At 42.5% G+C, this 24425-nt stretch overlaps 1 protein-coding gene across 8 annotated transcripts in view; it reads right to left on the bottom strand.

Annotated features, from left to right (window-relative positions):
- Positions 1 to 24425, bottom strand: part of LOC122815566 (protein mono-ADP-ribosyltransferase PARP12-like) — a 981818-nt gene that overhangs the window by 137365 nt on the left and 820028 nt on the right. For all 8 annotated transcript variants that reach the window (XM_044088163.1, XM_044088164.1, XM_044088168.1 and 5 more), the window contains one exon: positions 23783 to 23913. In XM_044088163.1, coding sequence (XP_043944098.1) covers positions 23783 to 23913 — 131 coding nt within the window. The remainder of the gene's footprint in view (positions 1 to 23782; positions 23914 to 24425) is intronic.

Genomic DNA, 24425 nt, shown 5'->3' with positions numbered 1-24425 from the left:
TGTTCAATCTCAGCCTTACTACAGGATATGTGCCCAAAGAGTGGCGTACAGCAACAGTGGTCCCTCTCCATAAAGGTGGTGCCTCAACGGATCCTGGAAACTATCGCCCATAAGCCTGACTAGCTTGGTCTGCAAAGCTATGGAAAGGATCATCATGGACCTCATAAATAAAGATATTGGGGACCTACAAACACTGGATCCTACCCAGTTCGGCTTTGTTAAGGGCAGATCCTGCCTCTTAAACCTGGTTGATTTCTTTGAAACAGTCACCAAGGCCATTGACGAGGGAAGGTGGTCCACACAGCCTACCTGGACCTCGCAAAGCCTTCGATACAATACCCCACTGGCATTATAGATAAGCTCACCAGCTTAAATATAAACCCCTATGTCACTAGATGGATTGCAAACTGGCTCAAGGACAGAACCCACATGGTTAGAATTGCTGGACCCATGTCAGACTCCAAACCAGTTACAAGTGGTGTCCCACAAGGCTCAGTCCTGGGACCTCTCTTGTTCGGTATATATTTCTCGGAGGTACAGGCCAACACGGAAGGACTGTGGCTGACCAAGTTCGCAGATGACTGCAAACTGGGCGCCATAATCGACTCTCCAGCCGACACAAGCATCCTCCAAAGGGCTTCATAGAAACAGACAACTGGTGCCAGAGCCATGGCCTCAAGCTAAATGCCAAAAAGTGTATAGTCATCCCTTTGGCAAAACAAAGTGCCCACAAATTACCACATAGGTGGTAATCCATTAAGTACAGAAGAAGTAATTAGGGACTTGGGGACCCAAGTTGATAGCAATCTCTCATTTGACAACCACATAGCCAAAGTGGTTAGAAAAACATTTTATATAGCCCACCTAATCATGAAGGGATTCACATCTAGATCAGGGAGGTCATCGTGCCTATTTACTCATCCCTCATCAGGCCCATAATTGAGTACAATGCCCCTTTTGGGATGTACCTTACCAGACACCTGCAGCAACTGGAAAGACCCCAAAAGTACCTCACCAAGAGGATCAAAGGGCTCAAACAGATGCCATATGCTGCCCGGTTAAAGAAACTCCAGCTCTACTCAGTGGCATACCGCCTGTTCAGAGGCGATCTGTGCCTGATGTATAAAGCCATGTCCAACCCAGAATTAATGGACATGCTGCACCTCAGAAAATCCAAATCCCATCGAGCTACGCGAGAGACTTGAACCTCAGCACTGAAATAAATAGGACATGCTGGAGGGACAGATTCATAACCCAGAGGCTCCCTTCACTCTGGAATAAAATCCCAGTCCAGGTTAGGCAGAGTCCCTCATTGACTCTCTTCAAGAGGAATCTTGATGAGTGGATGGGAGATCGTAGGTTTACCCCGGGTATCACTTCTGTGTCACTGTTAGACAGAGGCACAGTATACTAACCTCAAAAAAGGGCATAGCAAAATAAATTTAAAATGGGTGGCGAAAGCCAAACACGTTCTGGCTAGGCGTATAAATGCCCTAGGGCAGATAGCCTAGTATGAACCTATGAACCTATGAACAAGTAACAGAAGCACAACTCAAAGAGACCACACGGAAAACAATGGGGAGGACTAGGTCCTCTAACTGAAACGGGCCTAGCTCGTGGGAAGAAAGGGAGTGGACGGAATACCCAAAAAACGGCCAACAAAAAAGGCCACACAACCAGCCAGAGACACACACACACACAGTAGCTATGAAAATAGCTTTTTAGATCAACAAATATCCAAAACGTTAGAAAAAAGTATACTTAGTCACGGCCAAAAGCGAGACCACGTCTGAGCGTAATGAGCAGCAAACGAGATCTGGAGAATGGGCCTGTTGCATGATGGGATACCTTTTAGCCACAAGCCAATTGAAGACTTTGAGCTAGAGTATGGCCAAGTCATAAGAATGAAGGTAAGATTGGACTACAACATATTATGTTGATGAACATTTAAATGTTCGATCATATGGTCGACACCATATGATCGAACATTTAAATATTCGAACGTTTCAACAGAAATCTCCGTACAGTGCGGAAATGGAAGTTTTCCATTGTCTGCACTGTAGTGCGATTTCGGAGTTGGTATATTTAAAGAGTGGGGGGTGTGGGTGCAGCCCCCCACATTGGGGGTGCAGGGGTGCTTGCCACCCCTGCTTATCCTTTCAGGCAGGTTTTTTCTGTTTTTTTTTTTTTTATTTGATTTTCGAACTTTTAAGAGTTCGAAGATATGGTGTCGACCATATGGTACTCGAACTTTTAAAAGTTTGATGATCTGATATAGACCCATTACAAACTGATAAGCAAACTTTTTGCAACTCAAGTTGTAATGAGCTGTATTTATATATTTGCTATATTGTATCTGTCATTTGTTGTGTCTCCACTGTGTTTGTTTCTCAGGGTCGCTCAGAAGTGAGTTTCAGGTAGGGGGATGAGCCAGACCATCTTAGCTGTGAGGTGTATTTTCTGTGTTTGCACTTCCAGTACAAACTGCATTTCTGTGAATTTGTGCAGAGCTGATAGATCTAAATTCTCCTGGCTGTGTGCAGAGTTGGAATCTCTTGCATCTGATATTCCAGACTGATAAGTAAACATTTTGCACTGTGCTGTATTTATATATTTGCTTTATTATTTATATATTTGCTGTATTGTATCTGTCCTTTGTTGTTCTGTCTGCACTGTGTTTGTTTCTCATGGTAGCTCAGAAGCTAGTTTCAGGTGGGGGGTTGTTGAGTTATTCCAGCATTTTCGAAACTGCAGTCCATGGACCTCCGGGGATCCATACAAAACATTCTAGGGGTCCGTGGAAAAAGAAAATTGCACCGCTAACCACCATCAACTTAAAAAAAAAAAAAATGAAAAAGACTTCCCTGTCTGTAGCTAAGCTGCTTAATTTCTGCTTTTGTGGCTAAACAGCTGCTTGCCCTGAGTTTTTAGACAAGGTAACAAAGATAAACTTCTGCGTTTGCAGCTGACACTGAGCAGCTGCTCACTTGCCCTGTATTTTTTGTCTGGCAGTTAGAACTTGGAGGGAAATTTAAACAACTCTTCTGTTCCCTCCAAGTAAGGTCCTGGATTTATGATGGCTGCTGCTAATGAAAATTACTGCCAAGGTGGCAATGACAATCTTGTGGAAAGACCCTGCCCTGAAGGTATTTATATTTTAATCCACGCTTAAATAAAAAGCAGTGCAGTTGAGAGGGTAGCTATCAACCATCCAGATTTGTGCCTCATTTGGTCAGTTTCTCATAAAAGTTTGTTTCCTGACAAATCCGTGGTCAATTGTTTTACACTGAAGATAGAAAATAATAGTCGATGTTTGCGCTTTAGACTTCATATCCTTCAGAAAATTCATACTAATGCAAAACCTGTGGTTCTGTCAACTTTCTAAGTTTGAAAAAGCAACATTTAAAATGTGTCCTTAGTTTTGACCCTCTGCTTCCCACCCCATTATGACAAGCTTTATCCAGATTTTTTGTGCTGAAGAGGTTGAGAAGTACTGTGTGTGTGTGTGTGTGTGTGTGTGTGTGTGTGTGTGTGTGTGTGTGTGTGTGTGTGTGTGTGTGTGTGTGTGTGTGTGTGTGTGTGTGTGTGTGTGTGTGTGTATAAAGAGGGAGAGAGGCAGATAGGGGTGTGCGCGCGCACGTGTGTGTGTGTAAAGAGGGAGAGATACAGACAGCTGTGTGTGCGTGTGTGTGTATAAAGAGGGAGAGAGGCAGATAGGTGTGTGTGTGTGTGTGTATAAAGAGGGAGAGAGGCAGATAGGTGTGTGTATAGAGGGAGGCAGGCAGGCAGATAGGTGTGTATGTGTGTGTGTGTGTGTGTGTGTGTGTGTGTGTGTGTGTGTGTGTGTGTGTGTGTGTGTGTGTGTGTGTGTGTGTGTGTGTGTGTGTGTGTGTGTGTGTGTGTGCAAGAAAATGGTTTGAAAACAAATCTCTTTTACTAGCAATGTCATTAGCTTTGAATTTCACCACTTTTCTTCTAGACTCTTAGTGAACATTTCACTTAAACATTTGTTTCTTTCCTGAAACTATTTCTCATTAGAAGTGACTCTTGAAATTATAATGGACTGACTTTTCATTATATTTCCATCACATAGCAGGAGTAACAGACTTGAGCATGTGAATAAGCAAGCAATAATGCCCGACAGGGTGTGTGTTAATGTGTAATTAATGCCCACCCAGGGGTGTTATGAGGTCCGATGCTGCAAGCGGAGGGCCTCTACACCACTGGAAGGACGTTTTAATTACACATTAACACACACCCTGGAGGGCATTTCTATGCTTAGAGAACAGGGTCTCTGTAAAATTGTTGTGTTTTACTTACTTATTTTTTTATTTTTGATGTAAAATAGTTCCTCCACCTAATGCTTCATACTTGCTGTAGTATATGTTAATGGTTTTGGAGGAAGCATTTTAAACCCAAAATATAACACTTTAAAAAAATCCAGGTATTTATTTTTTTTTGGTCTCTTACTCCTAAAATGTTTCATAGGATCACAGGAGGTTACTAGGCTAATGGCCCTGGAGCCCTTACAAGCACAGACAAGAGTTTAGCCCCAAAAAGAAACTGCAGTTTGCACCTGTCGCCCCTGTCAATGAGGGAACACAGTTGGAATCCCTGGGATAAATTTGTGGTTTCTCATCCACTCATCAAGGTTGCACTTGAAGACTGTCAGCAAAATGCTCTGTTTGATGTGTATGGGAAGTCTGTTCCAGAGATGGGGCAGCCTCTGGTAGACAAACCTGTGTCTCCAGCAGGTTTTATTGATGTTGCATATTAGATTGAGGCTTTTTGAGCGGGTAGTGGGTGAGGAGTTAAGACTTACAGATATGAAGCATCTCTAGTAGAGCAGGGTCCAAGATTGCCTTGTAGGTGAGACACAGATCACCCCTGAGCAATCTGTACAATACCGAGTAGAGTGATAGTGATTCGAGCCTGTCTGCATAGGAAAGGTGTTGGAGGCCATAGATTCTCTTAGTGAGGTATTTCAGTGGCCTTTCCAGTTGGTGCAGAAGTTTGGAGAGGTACATCCTAAACGGAGCGTTATACAGAATTATTGGGTATAGACAGGCAACCTTTTTTCTAGATGCCATACCTTTACTTATGAAATGAACCAAGTAAAGGGCTTTTCTGACCACTGCCGCTACATGATGGAATGAAGCCTGTACTTAGGCTGTGGCTAAACAGGGTGCTCAATGGCGAAGTGAGTTTTTGCTGGAGATGGTGCAGAACACATCCTGGGATACTATCAGGTCCCATGAAAGCCGTGTACTTTGCCTTGGATAGGGCCTGTAACACTTGATTTATGGAACTATGAGGTGCGGGACAAGTATCGGGGATGTCGAAAAGGCTTTTGTGGGAGGGACAGGGGGTGAGTTTGCACTGAACCTATCTACTAGCAGGTCGGCTAAGTCAACAGGATCAGTGTAAGTGATACTGTTATGCACTAATTCGGAACACACCTGGGCTTTGCCACGGAGATTCCTGCTGTAACTGAAGAAGACTTTACAGCTTCCCTTTGTTATATAGGCTAGTTTTGATTCATAACTGGCCTTCACTAGTGATCTAATTTGCTTGTTGAGGCTAAGGAAAGAGTTTTTCCAGTTTGGAATTTGTTCCTTTTTACCCTTGGACAACAGTTTCTTCCTTTTGTTGTAAAGCCTGTTGATAGAAGATGTCCACCAAACAGGTTTGTGTTTCCTTGAGGAGCAGGTTTTAGTTCTACTGGGTATGACTGAGTCCATGCAGTTGTACAGGTGCTTGTATACTGCATTGGTGTACAATTCAGCATAGCTGTCTGCATTCTCTGAGGGTGGTGGTGGTGTGAAGCTACAGATACCCTCCCTTAGGAGGTGATTACTGGGGGGGGGATAGAAACTTTGAATGAGACAGTCCAATGATCTGCTCTCACCAGGGAAGAACATACTATGGGAGTGGTGCAGCGGTTGCTCATGTTGGTAAGAACCAAGTCCAGAATGTTACCTGATGAATTTGACGAATCGTTGAGAGAGTGCATTAGTGCAAGAATAGTTCACCCAGTCTATGGTGGGGTAGTTGATGTCACCAAGGATCAGGGTGTTAGGGGGTACCTTGATGGAGTCAAGTAGATGCAGGTAAAAGGAGTGGGTGTCCTGAATCATGGAGGGGGGTCTATAGCTACATATAACTTGGAATGGTGCCTTGCCAACTGCCAGTTGTACCTGAAGTAGCTCCAGTGCATCATGCTGACAAACCAATCTGGAGGTGCGTCTGTCCTTAATGAAGATGGAGACACCACCACTCTTAGTCTTCCCGACCTCATTTTGGGGTCAGAATGTGTGGAATGAGGTATAGCCTGGTAAGGCAGGGGTGCTGTCCGCAGTCCTGAACCAAGTTTCTGTGACCATATAGACATCAGCATCTTCCAGCCCAAGGAGGGCTTCCTGTGAGTCCATTTTCAGGTTAAGGCTCCTTGAGTTAAGCAGCATAACCTTCAATTTGCTTTTTGACAGTTCTTTTATGTTGGAAGGTTAATGCTGTTTGGTGTATTCCCAGTCAACGGAGACAGAAGTTAATAAATAATGACGTACGTATGAGTTTCAGAGTTTTATTTCCTTCAGAAAATTTATGCTAACACAAATCCTTTTAAGTAAGTAAGTTTGTAATTTTATAAGAGAAATAATTAAAATCTGTTCTTATTTTTGAGACTCTGTTCCCCTTTTATTTTAGGTTTTATCCAGATGTCTTCAGCTGTAGGTTCCAGAAGTATGCAAGCCTCTTTGCTGCTGCCAGTGGTATATCTCACTCACACACACACTTTTGCTTCAGAAAATGCATGCTAACACAGATCATTTAAAATATGTTTCTATTTTGAGCCTTTGTCCCATTTATTTTGGGTTTATGTAGATACCTTGATCTAAGAAGCATACCTCACAGCTGTACATATTTTTGCAGAATGCCCAAATTTTTGCCTCATATTTTTGGTCTGTTCCTCATAAAAAAATTTATCTTCTGACAAACCACTGGATGATCTAAAGCTTAAAGTCTCTAAGTAAATGACATGCATTTGAGTTTCAGAATTCATATCCTTCAGAATACACTTGCTAACAGAAATCTTGTTCTTTTAGTAACTTTCTATGTTTTAAGAGCAATATTTAAAATGCGTTTCTATTTCTTAGCATTTGTCCCCCATTATGTCAGGCTTTGTCCAGATTTCTTGTGCTAGGAGGTTGACAGGTACATCTAAGAGGTTGAGAGGTAGGTAATACTGCTGCTGCTGCCAGAGGTCACTACCAGGGGATCGTTCGATCGCTTTCACACTTCAGTCTCTATCCCTCTCACACACACACACAGTCCCTCTGCTTTCACGCATGTATTCACTCACACACAGAAACATTTGCAAAGTTTTTAGCTTTAGTTGCAGCTACTGAGCATTGGGAGCAGCTACTTTGAGCTTACAGCACTCCGGTCAATTAAGACTTTCACACCATTGCTTTTACTTGCGGACTGACTTCATCTGACTGTAAGGTTTTACCTCATTGGAACTGTTAGTTTGTTACAGGCTGTGTTCAGCTATTTATTTTTTATCCAGTTTTTTTATTTTTGAATAAAATCATTTGATTTACAAATAACAGAACATTTATTCAGGCTTACAGAGGTTACCAAGGTGGATTATTGTGGTTTGAAGTGTTTTTTGATCCACCTGACCGCTCCGTTCTTGTATCTTTAAAATTAAAAAAAGTTCCTTCCAAAACCAAGTTAAGCAAAAAAATAAAACATATATATTCTTATGAGTAATTTTATACATTTAAATAAATACAGTATGACAGACAACACCTTCTTCTTGAGGGAAGCCCCTGTATATGTAATTGGCCAATAAGGTGGATTAAATGAATCTTTATGTATTTAGGAACATGATTTCTTGTTTAAGCTTGAACTTTTTTGAAGTTCTCCAAAGGAAGATGGGAGAGAATTATCATTTTCTTCCATTTACAGGGGGTCAACTGGCAGTCAGAGTACAATTCTGGGATGCTAATATTTATTTTAATGCTGTGGTAAACAACTTTTAATTGTACAGTTAAATAGAAAATCCACTTTCACAGGTTAACAGCTACTGCCCCCACTTTGTGAAAAACAAATGTCATGAAAAGACACTTCATTAGAATTTCTACATTCTTTTAGAAAGTGTGATATGACATGCAGAAATTCCAAGGCAACAGGTCATTTTTGACTGTTCTCAAACTATTGCTACCTGCTATACAAAATGTTATTAAAGAATATTTTATCCAAATCGATCTAGCAGATGTTTCATGTGATAATACCGCTGTTGAAAATGATGAGGCTGTAGAAAATAATTTGGATTCTGATAGTGATGACAGTAAACAAGATTTACTTCTTAGTGATAGCTTGGAAGCTGATGTAAGTGATGTTAATATTGCAAAGCCTGCTACTATTGGAAAGAGGATTAAAAAATAAAAGTTAAAACAAAGAGCTAAATATTCCAGCAAAAAATGGAAGGTATGATGTTATTTGCAGTTTAAATATCAACAATATTATTAGTGGAAAAAGAAAATACAGTATAATGTTAAATAATTTTGTAAACATATTGTTGAGAATTGTATATGTTTATTATACAACAGAAAATTTATGTTTTTCAGAGGTAACAAGTGGAATATTGTTGGGGACAATTTTTTTTGGTCTTCAGATGAGGAGTTCTATAGTGGCACTTCAAAAGAACTCTACCTTTGCATTACTAGATTTCATAGTGGTAGAGTTGTGTACACTTACCATAAATGTAGATGTTCAAGTGTATTCACTGTTGCAGTCATCACCTGTGGGTTATCCCTGTTGTGGTAGCCCTCGGCCGCCCCGAATACCAGAGTCAATATTTTTCTGCGTTGGCTGCTGTTGCTTGCTGGCTGATGTCAGGTCGTCAGTTCTATAAAGAAAGGCAGCCGATGCCATTACATCAGTTTTTCTTGCCCTAACCAGTCAGAGACCCAAGTAAATATAGTGAAGTGGTCCTGGTGGCTAAAAGCCACTGTAAGAAATGTACGTCTCCCTAAAGAAAGAAGATATAAGGAGGAAGGGGGGGGGGAACCAGGACTGTAACAGTATACACACTCGAACATCTACATTTATGGTAAGTGTACACAACTGTACTACATTCTTCGTGTTTCACTATTGCAGTCATCACCTGCGGGAGGATTCCCAAAGCTGAGGAGAGGGGTGGTACGATTAGTAAGAGACCTAGGAATGGGTCAGCATGCCGTGCAGAACTGCAGAGGCAAACCCTGCCCTAGCCTTAGAAAATAGAGGTAGGTGGTAATGCTTGGTAAAGGTATGGACAGAAGTCCAGGTGGCAGCTTCCAGGATGCTCCTGGTGGGAACTGCTCTGAGGAATGCTGTGAAAGTGGAGGCTACCCTTGTGGAATGGGTTCAAATAAACTTTGAGGGAGGTTTCCCATGCAAACTGTAGCAGAAATGGATACAGTGTGATATCCATTTGGAAATGGTTTGTTTGGAGATAGGATTCCCCTCTGCCCCTGGGGCAAAGCTGACAAGCAGTTGGTCTCTTTTCCTAAAGGGTTTAGTATGGTTCAGACAGTATTTGAGCTGTCTGTGCATGTCCAGTGAGTGCAGAATTCTTTCCCTCTTATTTTGAGCGTTAGGAAAGGTGGGTATATGTATGACCTGTTTGAGAGTTACATTAGATACCACCTTGGGCATAAAGGAATGATTAGTCCTCAGGGAGACCCTGTCTGCATGAAAGATGATGAAGGGCTCAATAGTCATCAGAGCCTGAAGTTCTGAAACCCTTCTGGCTGAGGTGATAGCTAGGAGAAAAGCAGTCTTCCAAGAGAGGTATCTTAGTTTTTTTGAAGCAGCAGGTTCGAAGGGTGGTAAAGTTAGTTAGTTTTTCTAAAACATAATTCAGGTCCCAGGCTGGAGTGGGTGGCCTTCTGGGAGGTGTGATATTAGAAACCCCTCTGAGCAACTGTTTAATCAAAGGATGGGAAAACAGGGGCTGTTCTGTATCAAAATGAGCTGAAATGGCTGAGTGGTGGATTTTAATAGAGGAGAAGGAGAGGCCACTATTAAGTAGCTCCGCTAGGTAGTCCAGGATAACAGGGATGGAAGATTGTGAGGTATTGCCCCCTCTGGACTGGCTCCAGCAGCAGAATCATTTCCATTTTCCTGCATAAGTTTTTCTGGTGCTGGGCCTTCTAGCCTCTGTGATAATGTCTGATCAGCACCCTGGGGATAAGAGGCAGAGGAGGGAATGCATACACAAAGAGGGTGTTCCAGGGGAAGGTCAAGGCATCTAGCTTCCATGCTAGGTAGTAATACTCCCTGGTACAGAATTTCTTCAGCTGATGGTTGGGATGCGAAGCAAAGAGATCCACCTCCAGAGTCCCCCACGCCTGAGCATTTTGTAAAAAGATTTTTCTGTGGAGCTGCCACTCATGGGGGTCCAGTAGGTTTTTGCTTAAGTGGTCTGCCAGGGTGTTGCTTGATCCCCTGGTAGGTACTGTGCTATCAAGTGTAGCCCCATGGAAGAGGCTGCCAGCCAGAGGTTCATGTCTAGCCTGCACAGAGGGTAAGATTGGGTATCTCCCTGTTTGTTGATGTAGTCTGTTTTGATAAGGAGAACCCCTGGCTTGAGATGGGGTTTGGAGGATGTCAGAGCCTTTTGTACTGCCATTATTTCCTTCTGTGGTTAATGTGTAAGGGAAGGTGCTGGGCATCCAAAGACCTTGCGTGCGCCTGCCTTCTAGGTGAGCACCCGAATCTATGTCTGAGGCATTGGTGGTAATGGTCTGCCCAGTTGAGTGGAGGGTGAAGGGAAGGCCCTTGTTCTGGGCACAACCCCTGCCCATCAGAGAAACTCAGCCTTTATGCATCAGAGGTAGAGAGGCCTCTAGAGGCTGAGAGTGCCGATACCAGAGGTTCTTTAGGTACCACTGAATTTTTTTCATGTGAAGCCTGGCCAGAGGAATTAGAAGGATGCAAGATGTCATATACCCCAAGGCTTGCAGGAACTTCCTCGCAGTGAGATGACTTCTGGAAGCTACCTGCGTAAAATAGAGAGGCAGGAAGCTCTGTTTTTTTCTCGGGATAGGAAGGCCATTTGGGATGCTGTGTCCAGCAGTGCCTCCAAGAAAATGATCTTCCTGGAGGGTATTTGCCTTGATTTCTTCTCGTTGATAGTGTACCCTAAGGAGGTTAGGAGGGGTTTGAAAAAGAGGAGGTCCTTGAGGAGCTTTTCTTTGCAATCTGCCTGAATGAGGCAGTTGTCCAGATAAGGTTAAATTTGTATATTTTTCTGTCTGCAAAAGGCTATGGCCGGGCTAAGCATTTAGTGGATACCCTGGGAGCAGTAGATAAGCCAAAGGGTAGCACAGAGAACTGAAAGTGTTGTGAGCCTGTGCTGAAGCGAAGGAATTTCCTGCAGGATTCCCTTATGGGGATGTGAAGGTAGGCATCTTTTAGATCTGGGGTAAATAACCAGTCATTTTTTGTCAGCATAGGCAGCAGCTGCTGAAAAGTTAGCATTTTGAATTTGGGGACCACCAGGAAAGTGTTCAGAATGGATAGATCCAGGATGGGGCACCAAGGTCCCTCTTTTCTGGGAACAAGGAATAGTCTGGAATAAAATCCCTTGCCTGTTTGATCTAAGGGGACAGGTTCTACCGCCCCTTGGGATACGAGAGTTTGGACTTGTTTCAATGCCTCTGCCCACTAATTTGGAGGTAAGTCTGAGTACTCTCCTGGAAGTGGGAGTTCATTGAAGGCGAATTTGCATCTTTGAGAAATGATCTTTAAGACCCATTGGTCCTTTGTTACAGAAAGCCAATTCTCTTTGCAGAGGGAGAGCCTTCCTCCTAGTTTCTGGTGAGTGAAAAGAAGGCAGCGGGGGGAGTGGGAGTCACTGAGAGTTTTTTCCATAGAGGGATGGGTTAGAACTCCATGTCTTGGGAGTGAAAATTGTCCACTGTTTGGTTCTCTGCTGTCCCTGGGATAGGAGTCTTGGTGGTCTGTCCCTGCGGGACCTACCTTGCCCCTGTCTGCTAGGTGCAAGAAAGGACCAGTGTTTTGACAGAAAATTCCTGCTGAACCTAGGAGGTTGTACCTGAAGGAAATCTTTTACTGTTTGCATAGATTTTGCTTAGTTTTTCATCTTTTTAAACACCTCTTCTACTTTTACACCAAACAAGTGGTCCTTATCCAAGGGTGCATCAAGTAATTTAGGTTTGACATGATCAGGGCGAGGTTGTTCCTTCAACCATGCATGTCTCCTAATGACAGATCCTGACACTGCTGCCCTGCTTGAGGCTTTTAGGGCATCATATCCACAGTGTAAAGAGTGTTTAGCAACTTGGCAAGTAGAGTGCAGTAAATCTGCTAACTCTTTTAAATTGGCACAGTCAGGAAAGGTTGAAATCTTTTGTTTTAATAGTTTCAAAGTGTGTTGTTGATATTTTAATGGGGTCTTATTAAATGATCATTCTTTCGCATGCGTCTTGATCAAACTTGAAAGCACGAAAAGGCAAAATAGAAAAATAGCATATAAGCAAATTTTTTCCCGGGGAAAGAAATCGCTTGGCTGCTTCCATTACTTTGCCATTTTCGTCACTGTAAGATCTCTGGGTTGGTATATTTGGGGGGGGGGGGGGAGTGGGGGCACAACCCCCCCACTTTATGTAATGTTTTAAATTATTTATTATTTTGTGTGGAACAGAGATTTTTTCCCTTGGAAAGAAATTGCTGTTTTAGGCATTCAAGATTCCAAGCTTTCACTTACATGGGTTCGATAAATCACCGTTCACTTTTTTAAGCATTTGATGATCTAACATAGACCCTATTTTAACATGTGGAACTGACAGTTGAGTGCTCTGATAGCTAAGGTTGCAGAGGTGTATACTTTTTTACCCCAGCTGTCCAGAGGTCTGGAGTCCTTGTTAGAAGGAATGGGATTCTTTGCAGAACTAGCCTTTGCTCCATTTGGTCCCTATGTAATGACCTTCGGGTCTGCAGCAGAATTCCTGTACAGGTATTTGTGAGAATCCGAGCCTCTGTAATACCTGTCAGGTTTTCTGGGAGCAGGTGGGAGGGCATCAGGAGTTAAGCTAGATTCCTGGAAGACATCATGAACCACCTCTAAGATAGGGGGCATGGCCAAGGGTCTGTGCTGGGGCAAGTCTAGAAACTCTCTTAGTCTTTTCTTAGACTGAGGGAAGTCCTGGGATTCCCAGTGGAAATGTTCCCTGAGGGTGTGAAGGGTTTCCCCAAAAGAAAGATCGTCTGGAGGGGAGGCAGAAATAATGCATTCCTCTGCATCAGAATCCTCATAAGCAGTAACAGGTTGTTGTTCCTCTTCAAAATCTGAATAATCAGACTCCTCAGAATCCTGTTCTGTCAGTATTTCAGGGGAAGAGTCCCTTTTCCTTTTAGAAGGTGCGGCCTGACTACCCCTGATAAGGGTGATAACATCCTCCACCATTTTAAGCATTTGAGATTGGGGTAGTGGAGCAGGGGTAAAATGGTGGCTGGAGGTAGTTTTCCTAGGAGTGGCCTTGCCTCTCGGCCTAAGAGTATCTATCGGTCTGACAGAGGAGAAGAAGTTTTTTGTCTAGATTCGGTAGTGCGAAAAGCCTCCTTGGAAGCCAGTGCCTGCGTCACGGCTCCGGAGCCAACCAAGGCAGAGATAACCAATGGCTTGGAAGACGAAGAAGATTTCTGTGGCATACCAGACTCTGAAAGGGTCTCAGTAGAGGCCTGTGAAGGTATCAAATCGGGCATCAGGGGCTGCGAAAGCACCTCACTGAATTCCAGAGAACTGATAACCTGTTTAGTGGTAGAGTCGTTGGAAGGCTTAGCCTTGTGTGTCCATCTCTATCTTTGTCCTTACGTTTTTTTCAGAATGTCGGCTGACGGATGCCATTTCGGAATGCAAAGATGGAAGATGAAAATACCTGGCTACAAAAAGAGCTCTACAATGAATGGTTCTCGCGTTAAAAAGGGCACAGAACCAGTAACAGGGGGCGTTGTGGTCTGGGCCTAAAAAAGTGACGCAGTATGAATGGAAGTCTCATTGTGGTATTTGCTTTCCAAAGGCATGACAATTGTTAACTTTTTCAGACATTGGTTAGTGCAAGAAAAAAGGATCCCCAATGGGGTACTTAGCTTTAGGAGTTTTCAGCTGTAATTCAAACTCTGGTAGCGACCGACCGGCAAACTTGCGAACTGCTTCTGCTACATGCTCCACAGCAAGAAAGACTGGTGTAATGGCATCGGCTGCCATCCTTTATAGCACTGATGACCTGACGTCAGCCAGCAAGCGACAGCAGCCGACGCAGAAAAACATTTACTCTGGCATTCGGGCCGGCCGAGGGCTACCACAGTAGGGATAACCCACAGGTGATGACTGCAACAGTGAAACATGAAGAACATCATCTTATTGTCTGAGATTTGAAAGTAAATCCTTATCCTCTCTGACTGATATGTCTATATGTCTCCACCAACATTTTTCAGATATGAAGAACTTTTTCCAAAATTTAACAGATTTTTTCATCACAAGACACAATTTTCATGATCCTCTGGCAATATCTTTTATTATATAACACTGCTGTAAGTTGGTTTAACTAGTCTGAAGAAAGGACTGTGATGAAAGTACTTACTACTGATAAGAATGTTTTTTTGTACTTTCACAATTTAATTTTTATTTATTTACTTACCCTTTGTGAACTGGTTTAGTCCCACTAGGTAAGTTGCCTCTTTTCAGTGGAGATTCAAGGGAGTATTTACACTACTAGGAGAAATTTGTCCAGGGCATCTGGGAACCTTCCCTACTCTTTTTGATAAGTGCGGTGGGATCTTTTGCATCCACTTGAGCTACCACCAACTCTGGCAGACGAGGCCTTGGTTTAACTTCTCATCTGAAGGTAGTGCCTAAGCTGCCTATGCACATCCAAGGCATGAAGTACTACAGCACCACACTTATACTGCACTGCAGTGTCAGCAATCCATCTACCTGTGTGGGAATAGAACCCACAGCTTTCTGTATCTAAAACGTGGCTACCTGTTCTATCACTGACAAGCGTCTGCATTTTCTTCTATGCTGGATAGTTTTTTTTTGTTTTTTTTTTAAATAATGTGAGCCATTTTGTAAAGGAAGATTAGTTATCTGCTCAGCTTTTCTGTTTAAATAATTTGTTAGATGAGTTGGACATAGAAAGGGGTGCAAGATTACGACTATTTTCATATCTTATATTGTAATGGTTCAATACGCGTTCAACTAACTCGTATAATCACCTCCCCCTAAATGGAGGTTAGGAAAAATATCCTACACTCCTAAACACATGCACCCACCCACAACAGAAAATAAAAAAAAATTAACAGGAACATGGCAAAATATGAAAAAATATTGGGGGCATTCTTCAAAATCAGGGATAGTTAAAGGAATTGTGGCTTTGTGTTGAAGAAAGGATATTGTAATTATACCAGCATTTCTGCTGCTGACAGTGATCAGGAATGGATAAGAATTAGACTGAAATCAGAATTAACTTCACTGTTACTTTTTTGCTGCTGAGACCAGAATCGTCTGCACCATAATTCTACATGGGTAACAAGTGTTGGCTGTGGCTTGTGGTTAGCAAGAGAGACAAAGAACGAAAAGCAGAAAGCAAAAGACAGAATGGGATGCACATAGTGAGAATGGGGAGAAAGAGAAAAACAGAAAACAGGAGAGAGAGCAAGACAGCATGAGCGAGAGTAGACAGAGATCAAGAGCCAGCAAGAGAAAGAGAATGAGAGTGAGAGACAGTGGATGAGACAAATCATTACAGAGAGTGGAAGAGAGAGCGAGAGAGGAGAACAGATTGTAAGATAGCGGAAAAAGGCAGTGACAGGAAGAATGAGAAAAAGAATGAGATACTAAGAGTGGGAGAGTGTGTGTCATACAGATTACAAAATAAACAATAAACTGGCTTTGCATCAACATGCATTTTCCAAAGAATTAGATGTATAAACTATAACATCTGGCATTATGGACAGACTGTCATTGTCATGGATTTATTTACAAAAAACAGCAGCAACAGGTTTTACTTTAATGTGCCTTTAAGTAAGAGGACTTTAATTTCTGGCATCATAGATTGACTGTAATCCTCAGTAATGTCTTTACCATAAAAATTAAAAATGTGTTGAAGAACACAGCAAAAATATAAGTCAAAATCAGGAACATTCTACAAAATTTGTGGAGATGAAATCTATGACAGCATAAGAGCAAAAACCTTGGCAGGGTAATATCATAGACTGTTGTAGAGGATTATGACAAGAGACTGGTTATAAACAGTTTGTGTGCTCTTAAAATACAGACATCAATAAATTCAAGTTTAAAAGATGATCCTTGATATCAATTTCAAGAATACATAAAATGTTTATGATCAGATGGTAACTTAATATGCTTGTATGCCCCTTTATGTGTTTTTCTGTACATTTTTATATACTTGGTTTATTGGCTGTTTTCTTTAAGGATTCATATCTTTAGGGATGATTTGTCAGGCATGTGTAAACTTTCTGTTGCTGGGTAGATAATCTCTTTTTTTGGATTGTTATGGTACACACTGCAGATGGCACAACCCTTGAGCATTCTGTTTGGGATGACATTCCTGCTCACTATATGATATCTCTTACTTTTTTTTCTACTCTATTGTCCCAAACTATGAGGCATGTATTCTGTTAAGCATTTCTCTTCTCAGTTTTTCTGAGACTCAAGGCACTTAAATATTAAACCATGAACATATTTTATTTCTTCCTTGAAACAATTTCTTTTCTTAACAATGGTTCGTATTCAGGCCAGCACTGCATCAAAAGGTTGGGAAATGTTCTAAAATACACTGAAGAGCATAGAGAACTTCATGTCATCTGAAGGCCACCATTCTCCCAATTCAATTATTTGTCCTGCAGTTATTAAAAAAAGTTACACAAGTTCCACTTACCTGTAACAGAGGTCCATTGAGGGGTGGAAAACTTGACTCCAGTGGCAGATAGTGTGCACCTTGAAGGGGCCTGCAAAGTCACAGAGTGTCATCCAGGCATACTGTTTAACAATGATGCCTGAGTGGAATGGGAGATAAGCTTCATGTATGAATTCAACAGGGAAGCAAGAATAGCCAGTTGGAGAGATGCTTTCTAGAAGTCCGTCACCGACATGATCTCTGCTACAGAGTCAGAAAGTTCTTTGACCAGACCTCTCTGCAACTGGGTAAAGTGTGCCAGGTAATTCAATGCTCTCAGCAAGAAGGTGGCTGAGGCATAAAACACACTTCCTGAATCTGTCCATCGCTCCTTCTTGGTGGTTGCCGCCACAACCATGGCATCAACCGGTATACCCTTGGTCCAATGTGGTTGGTCTTTGTGGGGGGGAGAAGAACTTATCTGGACATTTCGGGATTGGTACTATCATGTCCAGCTCCTTCCAGGCCCAGCGAGACACATGATCGTCGAGTTCATCTGCCGGGGGGGGGGGGTTTCACCCAAGAAGTAGATGGGTCCGCCCCGAAAGCCTCCAAAAACACAACCTTTACAGGAGGAGGAGTTGGGCTGACCAACTGCCTCTCTGCTTCAAGATCTCCAAAATGTCTCTGAAGGAGATGTCCTCCGGTGGTGATCTGGGGGATCCTTCTCCCTCATCAAGGTCTGTGTCCTCAGTGAGAGACTTCAGAGGGGACTGTATGTGCCTGCTCTTACACACCATCTTACAAGGGATCCCCTCTGTATGGGGATTAGAGAGGTCTCAGAAGAAGAAGAAGGGGCACCCTCGGGGGGATAGCTTGGGGGCCCCTTCAGGATGGACTGACCCTGGATAGTTAGGTCTCTGACCCAAAGGAAGCTGATGGGAAGAATCGTAGCTCTGAAAAGTTGGATCTCTAACAGAAGATAATGCCCTTTATATGATCTGGAAAGCCGAAGGGCCCAGACAGTCCCTCCCCAGCTCCGCCGAAGCAACCGAAGAAGAGAAGACTGGAAACCCCAACCCCTGGTTCCCAGTCCAAATCAGATATGAACTGTTGAGTGCCGAAGCCCCAAGAGGAAGGGATGGATCCGACAAACTCTGACCTGAAGCCCTCCTCTCAGACCTGATGGTGACAGCTCAGATCTGATATCCACTCTGATCTGAAGAACCCACACCAGATGTAGTCAGGGCAACTGTCAGAGTTGAGGATGACAGCCTCCTCGGAACTGGTACCAACACTTCTGGGTGGCCATGATCCTGAGGCTCCGATGCTGGTAGTTAGATTGGAGAAGGAGACTCTAAGGTGCATTCACCGATCCCAGATGGGATGGAGAAGCAAAAACACCATCTGGATCAGAGTCTTGAAGATCTTCCATATCATCCTGTCAACATCGATTTCTGATAAGTTCCTGAAAGACCTTGAGGAAGCAACTGAGGTTGGTCTGGAGGGTGTCTGGAGGATATTGGAGTGCAGATTAGGTGACTCCAGCCTACTCGCAAGCTCTGGCGTTTGACTCCGAGGTTTCAGACATGATGAGTGAGGTTCCGATTTGGAGATGGTCGGTCTCGGAGAGCTCTTGGAAGTAGGAGCACTGACTGAATCTTTAGAGAGCATCAGGGCCACCAGAGCTGAAGAGGATCTAGGATCATGAGAAATCAGATCCAAGGGTCCCAGAAGTTTGGAAGGTGGCTCTGAAGAAGCCTGTGAAGGTTTGTGTGGGCATTTCTTTGGGTCCGAAGGCCCTGCCACAAGTTTGGCGAGGGTTTGAGCCCCTAGAGAAACAGATTTTCCAGGCAAAATTCCTTTTCGTATGAATTTATTTTTCCAGTTGACTATGGCCATGGGATTGAATCCCTCGCAGATGACACAAGCCGACTGAAGATGTTGAGGGCCAAGGCAATACACACAGCTATTATGGGCATCAGAATATGGGATTCTATGCCCACATTTTGAGCAAGGTTTGAACCCAGTCAGTTTTTCCGACATGGTGACTGGAAGGGCTAAACTTAACCACAAGCACACAAAGAGAAGAGAAGAAGAAAGAAGAAAAGCCCAAGTAAACGTACTGCAAACCAGAAACTATAAAGCTTTTTTTTTTTTTTTTGTTAGCTAGTAAACTAAAGCTGTCAAAGGGAAAGGGCCAAAATCCCAGAAAAACAAAAAAAAGAAACAATACAAAAAATTCAATGATGCTGTCTAAAGGACTAAGAGAAGAGAGGTGATAGGAAAGAAAGGCAATAATAGCTTTAAACTTAACCGGTAGAGAGGAAAAATGTAGAAGAATTTCCCACTGTGATCCTATGGCTCAAGACTGAAGGAACCATGTCTGATACCGCCGGTGGCAAAACAGATATGAGAAGGCTGGACAGGGCAAAGCATTATGGTAACAGGTAGGAGTTCATGACTTGAAGCACAGTCTGTGGAAATGCGGCCGGGTCGGATCTGTGACACATTCATGAGGAAGAATGAGAGACCCAATCAGATCATAACCCTATCCATGTCAAAAATCAGGTAAGGTTGTCCCACCATAACAGCTTGCAGCTCAGAAATCTGCCTTGCAGATGTTGGAGCAATAAGCAAAACAGTTTTCCACGTTAAGGACTTGAGATCAGTGTGAGCTGATGGTTCAAAGGCTAGCAAGTTCCATTTTTCAAGAATATAAGTTAGGTTCATTAAGGAGGGATTTGCTTGTAAAGGCTTCTCATATGCAATACTCCTTTCATGAACTGTATCAAAACAGAAGAAGAAAGAGGAGGATCCACTGGCAGAGATGCAGAAATGAAATGCACCTTAATGGATGCACACGATAAGCCATCCTGTAGTAGTTGCACAAGTATTTCAGGATCAGAGGGATATTAACCTCACTGGAACCTGTGTAAAGTGCTACAGTTGTGATAATTCTTTTCAAATTAGGAGTAATACTTGTAGTACCCCATATATCTTGTCTGCATCCTCATTTCATGCACATCTAGACAAATTGCTTAAAACTTGTTTATATTTGCCTTTGAGTCTTTCAAAAGTTGTGGCAGATTTACTGACTTTGAATAATGCCATGCTCTGAATGTAAGTTGTTTTGTAATCTGTCCCACTGCATGTTAAAGAATAAGTATGCATTTTAATTTAACACCTTATTAACAAAAATACCTAGATGACAAAAAAATATGTATATAGTTAGTTTAGCAGTACTATGACATAATGTATTTTTGTTGAAGCGTCTGCAAAATCTCCACAGAGTAAGGTAAGTGGCTTTAGAAAAGACCTTTGAGATGAAGTAATGTTACCTAATAAAGTAGACTGCAGTATTCTGAAAAGATCAGGGCAGCATTGTGGAGATTCTTTAATGTTCTGCAGTTCTAAGCCACTACAAAATTCCACCCCCCCCCCACTACAGTAGTAAGCTGTACTCTACACGATATTGGATACCCACTACACATGGAGTAGGTAATGAGGTGCTGCATCATTCTTTGCGTTTTCACCTTTTCAAATGTCTAAAGTGGGACTAAGAGCATGTGGTCAGATATGACATCACAGTGGTTGTGACTAAGAATCTTCAACAACCACAATGCTGTGCTGGCATTATGAGCATCAGTGCCCTGCTACCCTCCCTCTGGCAGGCTGTCAAAGATTAGAACTCCTCCCACTTACGATACTTGTCTGTCTTGAAGGGGAAAAATCAATTATCTGTTAGGACCAGGATGACCCTTCACACTCAAAGACAGAACCCTTTCAGTTTTCTTCTGTCACAGTCTAAGAGAAAGATCTCTTGGGATATTGCTTCCCTCAAAATGGGTTCAGATATTGACTAGATTTAGAGATGTACTCATCTTGGAGCTATCTCTGGATTAGTAGAGTTTATGATCTTTTGGAGGAACAGGCCCCAGACATTGAGACCTTTCCTCCATTAGTCCAGCATTGGAGGTTGCCTTCAAGAAAACTTATAATTCCTCTATTTTTATTGAGGCTTTGCCTAAGAAAGTGGGTGCCTCGTCTCTCAAGTTAGCACTCAATAAGGCAGCCTAGCCACCTATGGTTTCCAAAAAAATGGAAGATAAACATTGGTGGCATGGGTTACAAATGGCAGTGGAAAGACCACCTGCTTCCAGTCCCTCTCATCCTTCAGTGTAGACTTTGTTATTCCTTTCTCTTCTCCAGCTAATGCTGGACTCACGAATCATAGAAACAGTTCCTCCTTTGGAAAGAAGGAGTTGGTCTCCAGAATTTTCTTCCCAAAAAAGAGCAGTCATGGATGCTGTGTTGGATCTTTCTTTTCTAAATACAGTTGTCAAGGTCCTCAAGTTTCAAAAGGCTAACCCTGCAAACAGTGCTTCCTTTGTTGCTGGGCAACTGCTTCATGATGACCCTGGTTATGAAGGATGCTTATAATCATATCTGCATTGCTCATCACTTCAGAGGATAACTGAGATTTGTTGTGTCTGATTTGTATTATCAGTTTCTGTATTGCCCTTTAGGCTATCCTCTATACTGTGAATTTTCCTTGAATGCCTTGCTTCAGCAGTGATTCATAACTAGACTATGGCCATTTGCATCTCTCCATACTTGCCAACTTGCTGATCTGTGCAGTAAGGGAATCCAGTCATTTGGAATCACAAGAGAAGATCTCAATATTACTCTGCCATCTATGGTTAAAGTTGAAGCTCTGAAACTCTATTCTGCTACCCTTGCAAGGACTCCTTTTTCAAGGGTGCTTGATCGACTCCAACAAAAGAATGGCCTTTCTGCCAACAGGCAAGGTCCTGTTGTATCAGCCAGTGTTTCCAGAATTCTCCAAGATGAATGTCACCTCAGCGAGATAATTCTTGGACAGACAGCATCCATGATTCTTATAACACTTGACCAGTCTTCACATGAGAAAAATTCAATGGTATGTCCACAATTGTTGGACCCAGCATCTTGATTCCTTGAAATCGCAGTTGCCAGTGCTGCCCTTCATCAGACGAGAGTCATAGTTGTGGAGAGATCAGCTGAGTATTAATACAGGGCTTCCTTTCTCCCCTTCAGTGCCAGTTGCAGTCTGTCAAGACAGATTCTTCCAAATTCTCCTGTGGAGCTGTGTCACTGAAAATGCAAGTGCAAGCCACTTGGGGGCCCAAGGATGCTTGGAAGCACATCATTATCAAGGAGATGTTGGCAGTGATTCACATCTTGAAAGTCCTTTACTATCTTTGGACTGTGGGTCTTCATGTGGTTTGCAGACAACAACACAGTGATGGGGATGCAAGGTCTTGCCTTCTGTGCCAGATGGCAGTGGTAGCATGGGAGCAGGCTTCTTATTATTCTCCGACTCTTCAGGCATCATACATACCATCAGAGCAGAATATTATGGTAGACAGAGCAAGCAGATCGTGGGCAGACCTGCACACATGGAAGCTCCAGGCAGTGGTGTTCCAGGATCTAGTCCAGATGTGGAGAACACCTCAAATAGACCTGTTTGCCTGTTGAGACATTCTTGCAGCCTTTCTTGGAGGACAGATGCATTCTTGTTCTCTTAGACTGGAATGTTCCTGTGTGCATTTTCATCCTCTCCACTGATTCATAAGGCAGTTCTGGAAATTCAAAGAGAAATGTCAAAGATCATTATGACCCCCCCCCCCCCAAGTTGGCCCAGGCAGTCTTTTCCCTGTTATTGGTATTGGCCAAAGGCAATTACTACAAATTTCCTCACACATTGCATCGCCTCACTCAGTCTCAGGGGCTACTGCTGCACCCCAGGTTGGAGACTCTGTTTAGGTACTTATTTTATGAGGATGTGCAGCAGGTGTTAAGATACCAGAAATCCTGATACCAGAAAATCTTAGGCTTACAAACCGATGAGGTTTTCTAGCTGGTGCCTTGGAAGAGCATGTATGTGCATGCAGGTGTATTCATCTAGTATCTCACCATGCTGCTGTTGCACCTAAGCACTTACATTTAAAAATGATATTGGAAATAGGCTTCAGAGACGTCAAAATTACTTCAGTATTCTAGAATGTGGTTGGGTAGAAACCATACTATGGGCAGAGGTTCCAAACGGCCCAGAGTGGTTTTTATGTGCAGGTATTCTTGACTGAAGGCAAATTAAAATTGTTGTAATTTTGGTTTGTATTGTGTAAATATGCTGCTTCTGTTCATTGTGTTTTCTGTTGTCATGGATTGAACCCTCCCCCCAGTACTGTGTACTGATCCACGCTAATACTTGCCTACAGATGTCTGTTTTTCTGTGATATGGCAGAGCATACTACCACATCCCCTCAAATCTTACAAAGCCATGCACATAGTTGTTGTCATGCATCTGTCTTTGGCTGGTGTTGACTGTATGGCAGCAAGAACTGGAATACATATTACAAACATAATGTGGTTCAATAACACAATTTTATGTTGTCACATGATAAAAGATTTTCACAGTGTAAATCCATTAAGCTGTGAGGTAGCTACTGTTATGGAAACATTTATCTTTCCATCAGCTTGCAGACACGAGGCTGTGCCTTGTTGTCAGCTAACATTTTAGAGGAGATGCTATGACACCGCTACAACTGTTTTGGAATGTGACACAAGTACATCTACTTCAGAGCACACTCTCCATAGAAGTGTATTGAAAAAATTCAAGTCAACAACTGAATTTTAAGTCAATAAGAATAGTAATTTCTCAATGTTATGGTATTAAACACAGAAAGCAACCCTTCCGAAGTAAACTAATAGAATAAATTTCCATTTATGGAGTGAATTACAAATATTAGAAAACAGATTTCGCACAAGGCCCACATTATGCTTATATATGATAGTTAACATACCACTGGAAAACTTCCCAAAGGGACAAATTCTGAATCCTTTCTATCTTCTGGATGGTGCTGGAATCCATCGTCTTTTTGAATAATGTCTTTATTTCATTATATTCTTCTGATGACTCAGGTAATGGAACAAGCTTAAAAAGAAAGTTACATAATGCTGTCAGTCTTGCCACTAGTCAATATACTGTTACTTCTATATCTGTTCATTTGTGTTTACAAGCTAACACTCCCAGTGAGTGCCGTTATGACTGTGTGTTCTGTAAATCAATGGATGCATAAATGTACAAGGCATTCCTCTCATGTAAGAGTGCTGCAAAGTGCATTGTCTGGCTGCTGGCACAAATTTTCTTAGTTCCAAAATAGAGATGATGCAACAAACATGTAAGATATTGTTCCGTTGGTATAGCCTACTAATTTCTACCTCTGGTCAAGAGGAATTCCATTCAATTGAAGGCATGGTTAATTACATAAACCATAAATCTCTCCACTACTGCACAGGAAGCTTAATCACAGAGCATACACTGAACTAGGAATGTTACTGACAGACTGGTGTGCAGAAAGCCCACTTCAGTTGTTTGGACAGCTCCCCAGTAAAATGTCCGCACTCAAAATGCTGAGTGCTGACAAGCTAAAAGACCAAAAACAA

The sequence above is a fragment of the Protopterus annectens genome, chromosome 11.part0, assembly GCF_019279795.1.
Source record: "Protopterus annectens isolate FY-2018-M chromosome 11.part0, PAN1.0, whole genome shotgun sequence".
Taxonomy (NCBI): Eukaryota; Metazoa; Chordata; order Ceratodontiformes; family Protopteridae; genus Protopterus; species Protopterus annectens.
This window is presented reverse-complemented; position numbering and strand designations above follow the sequence as displayed.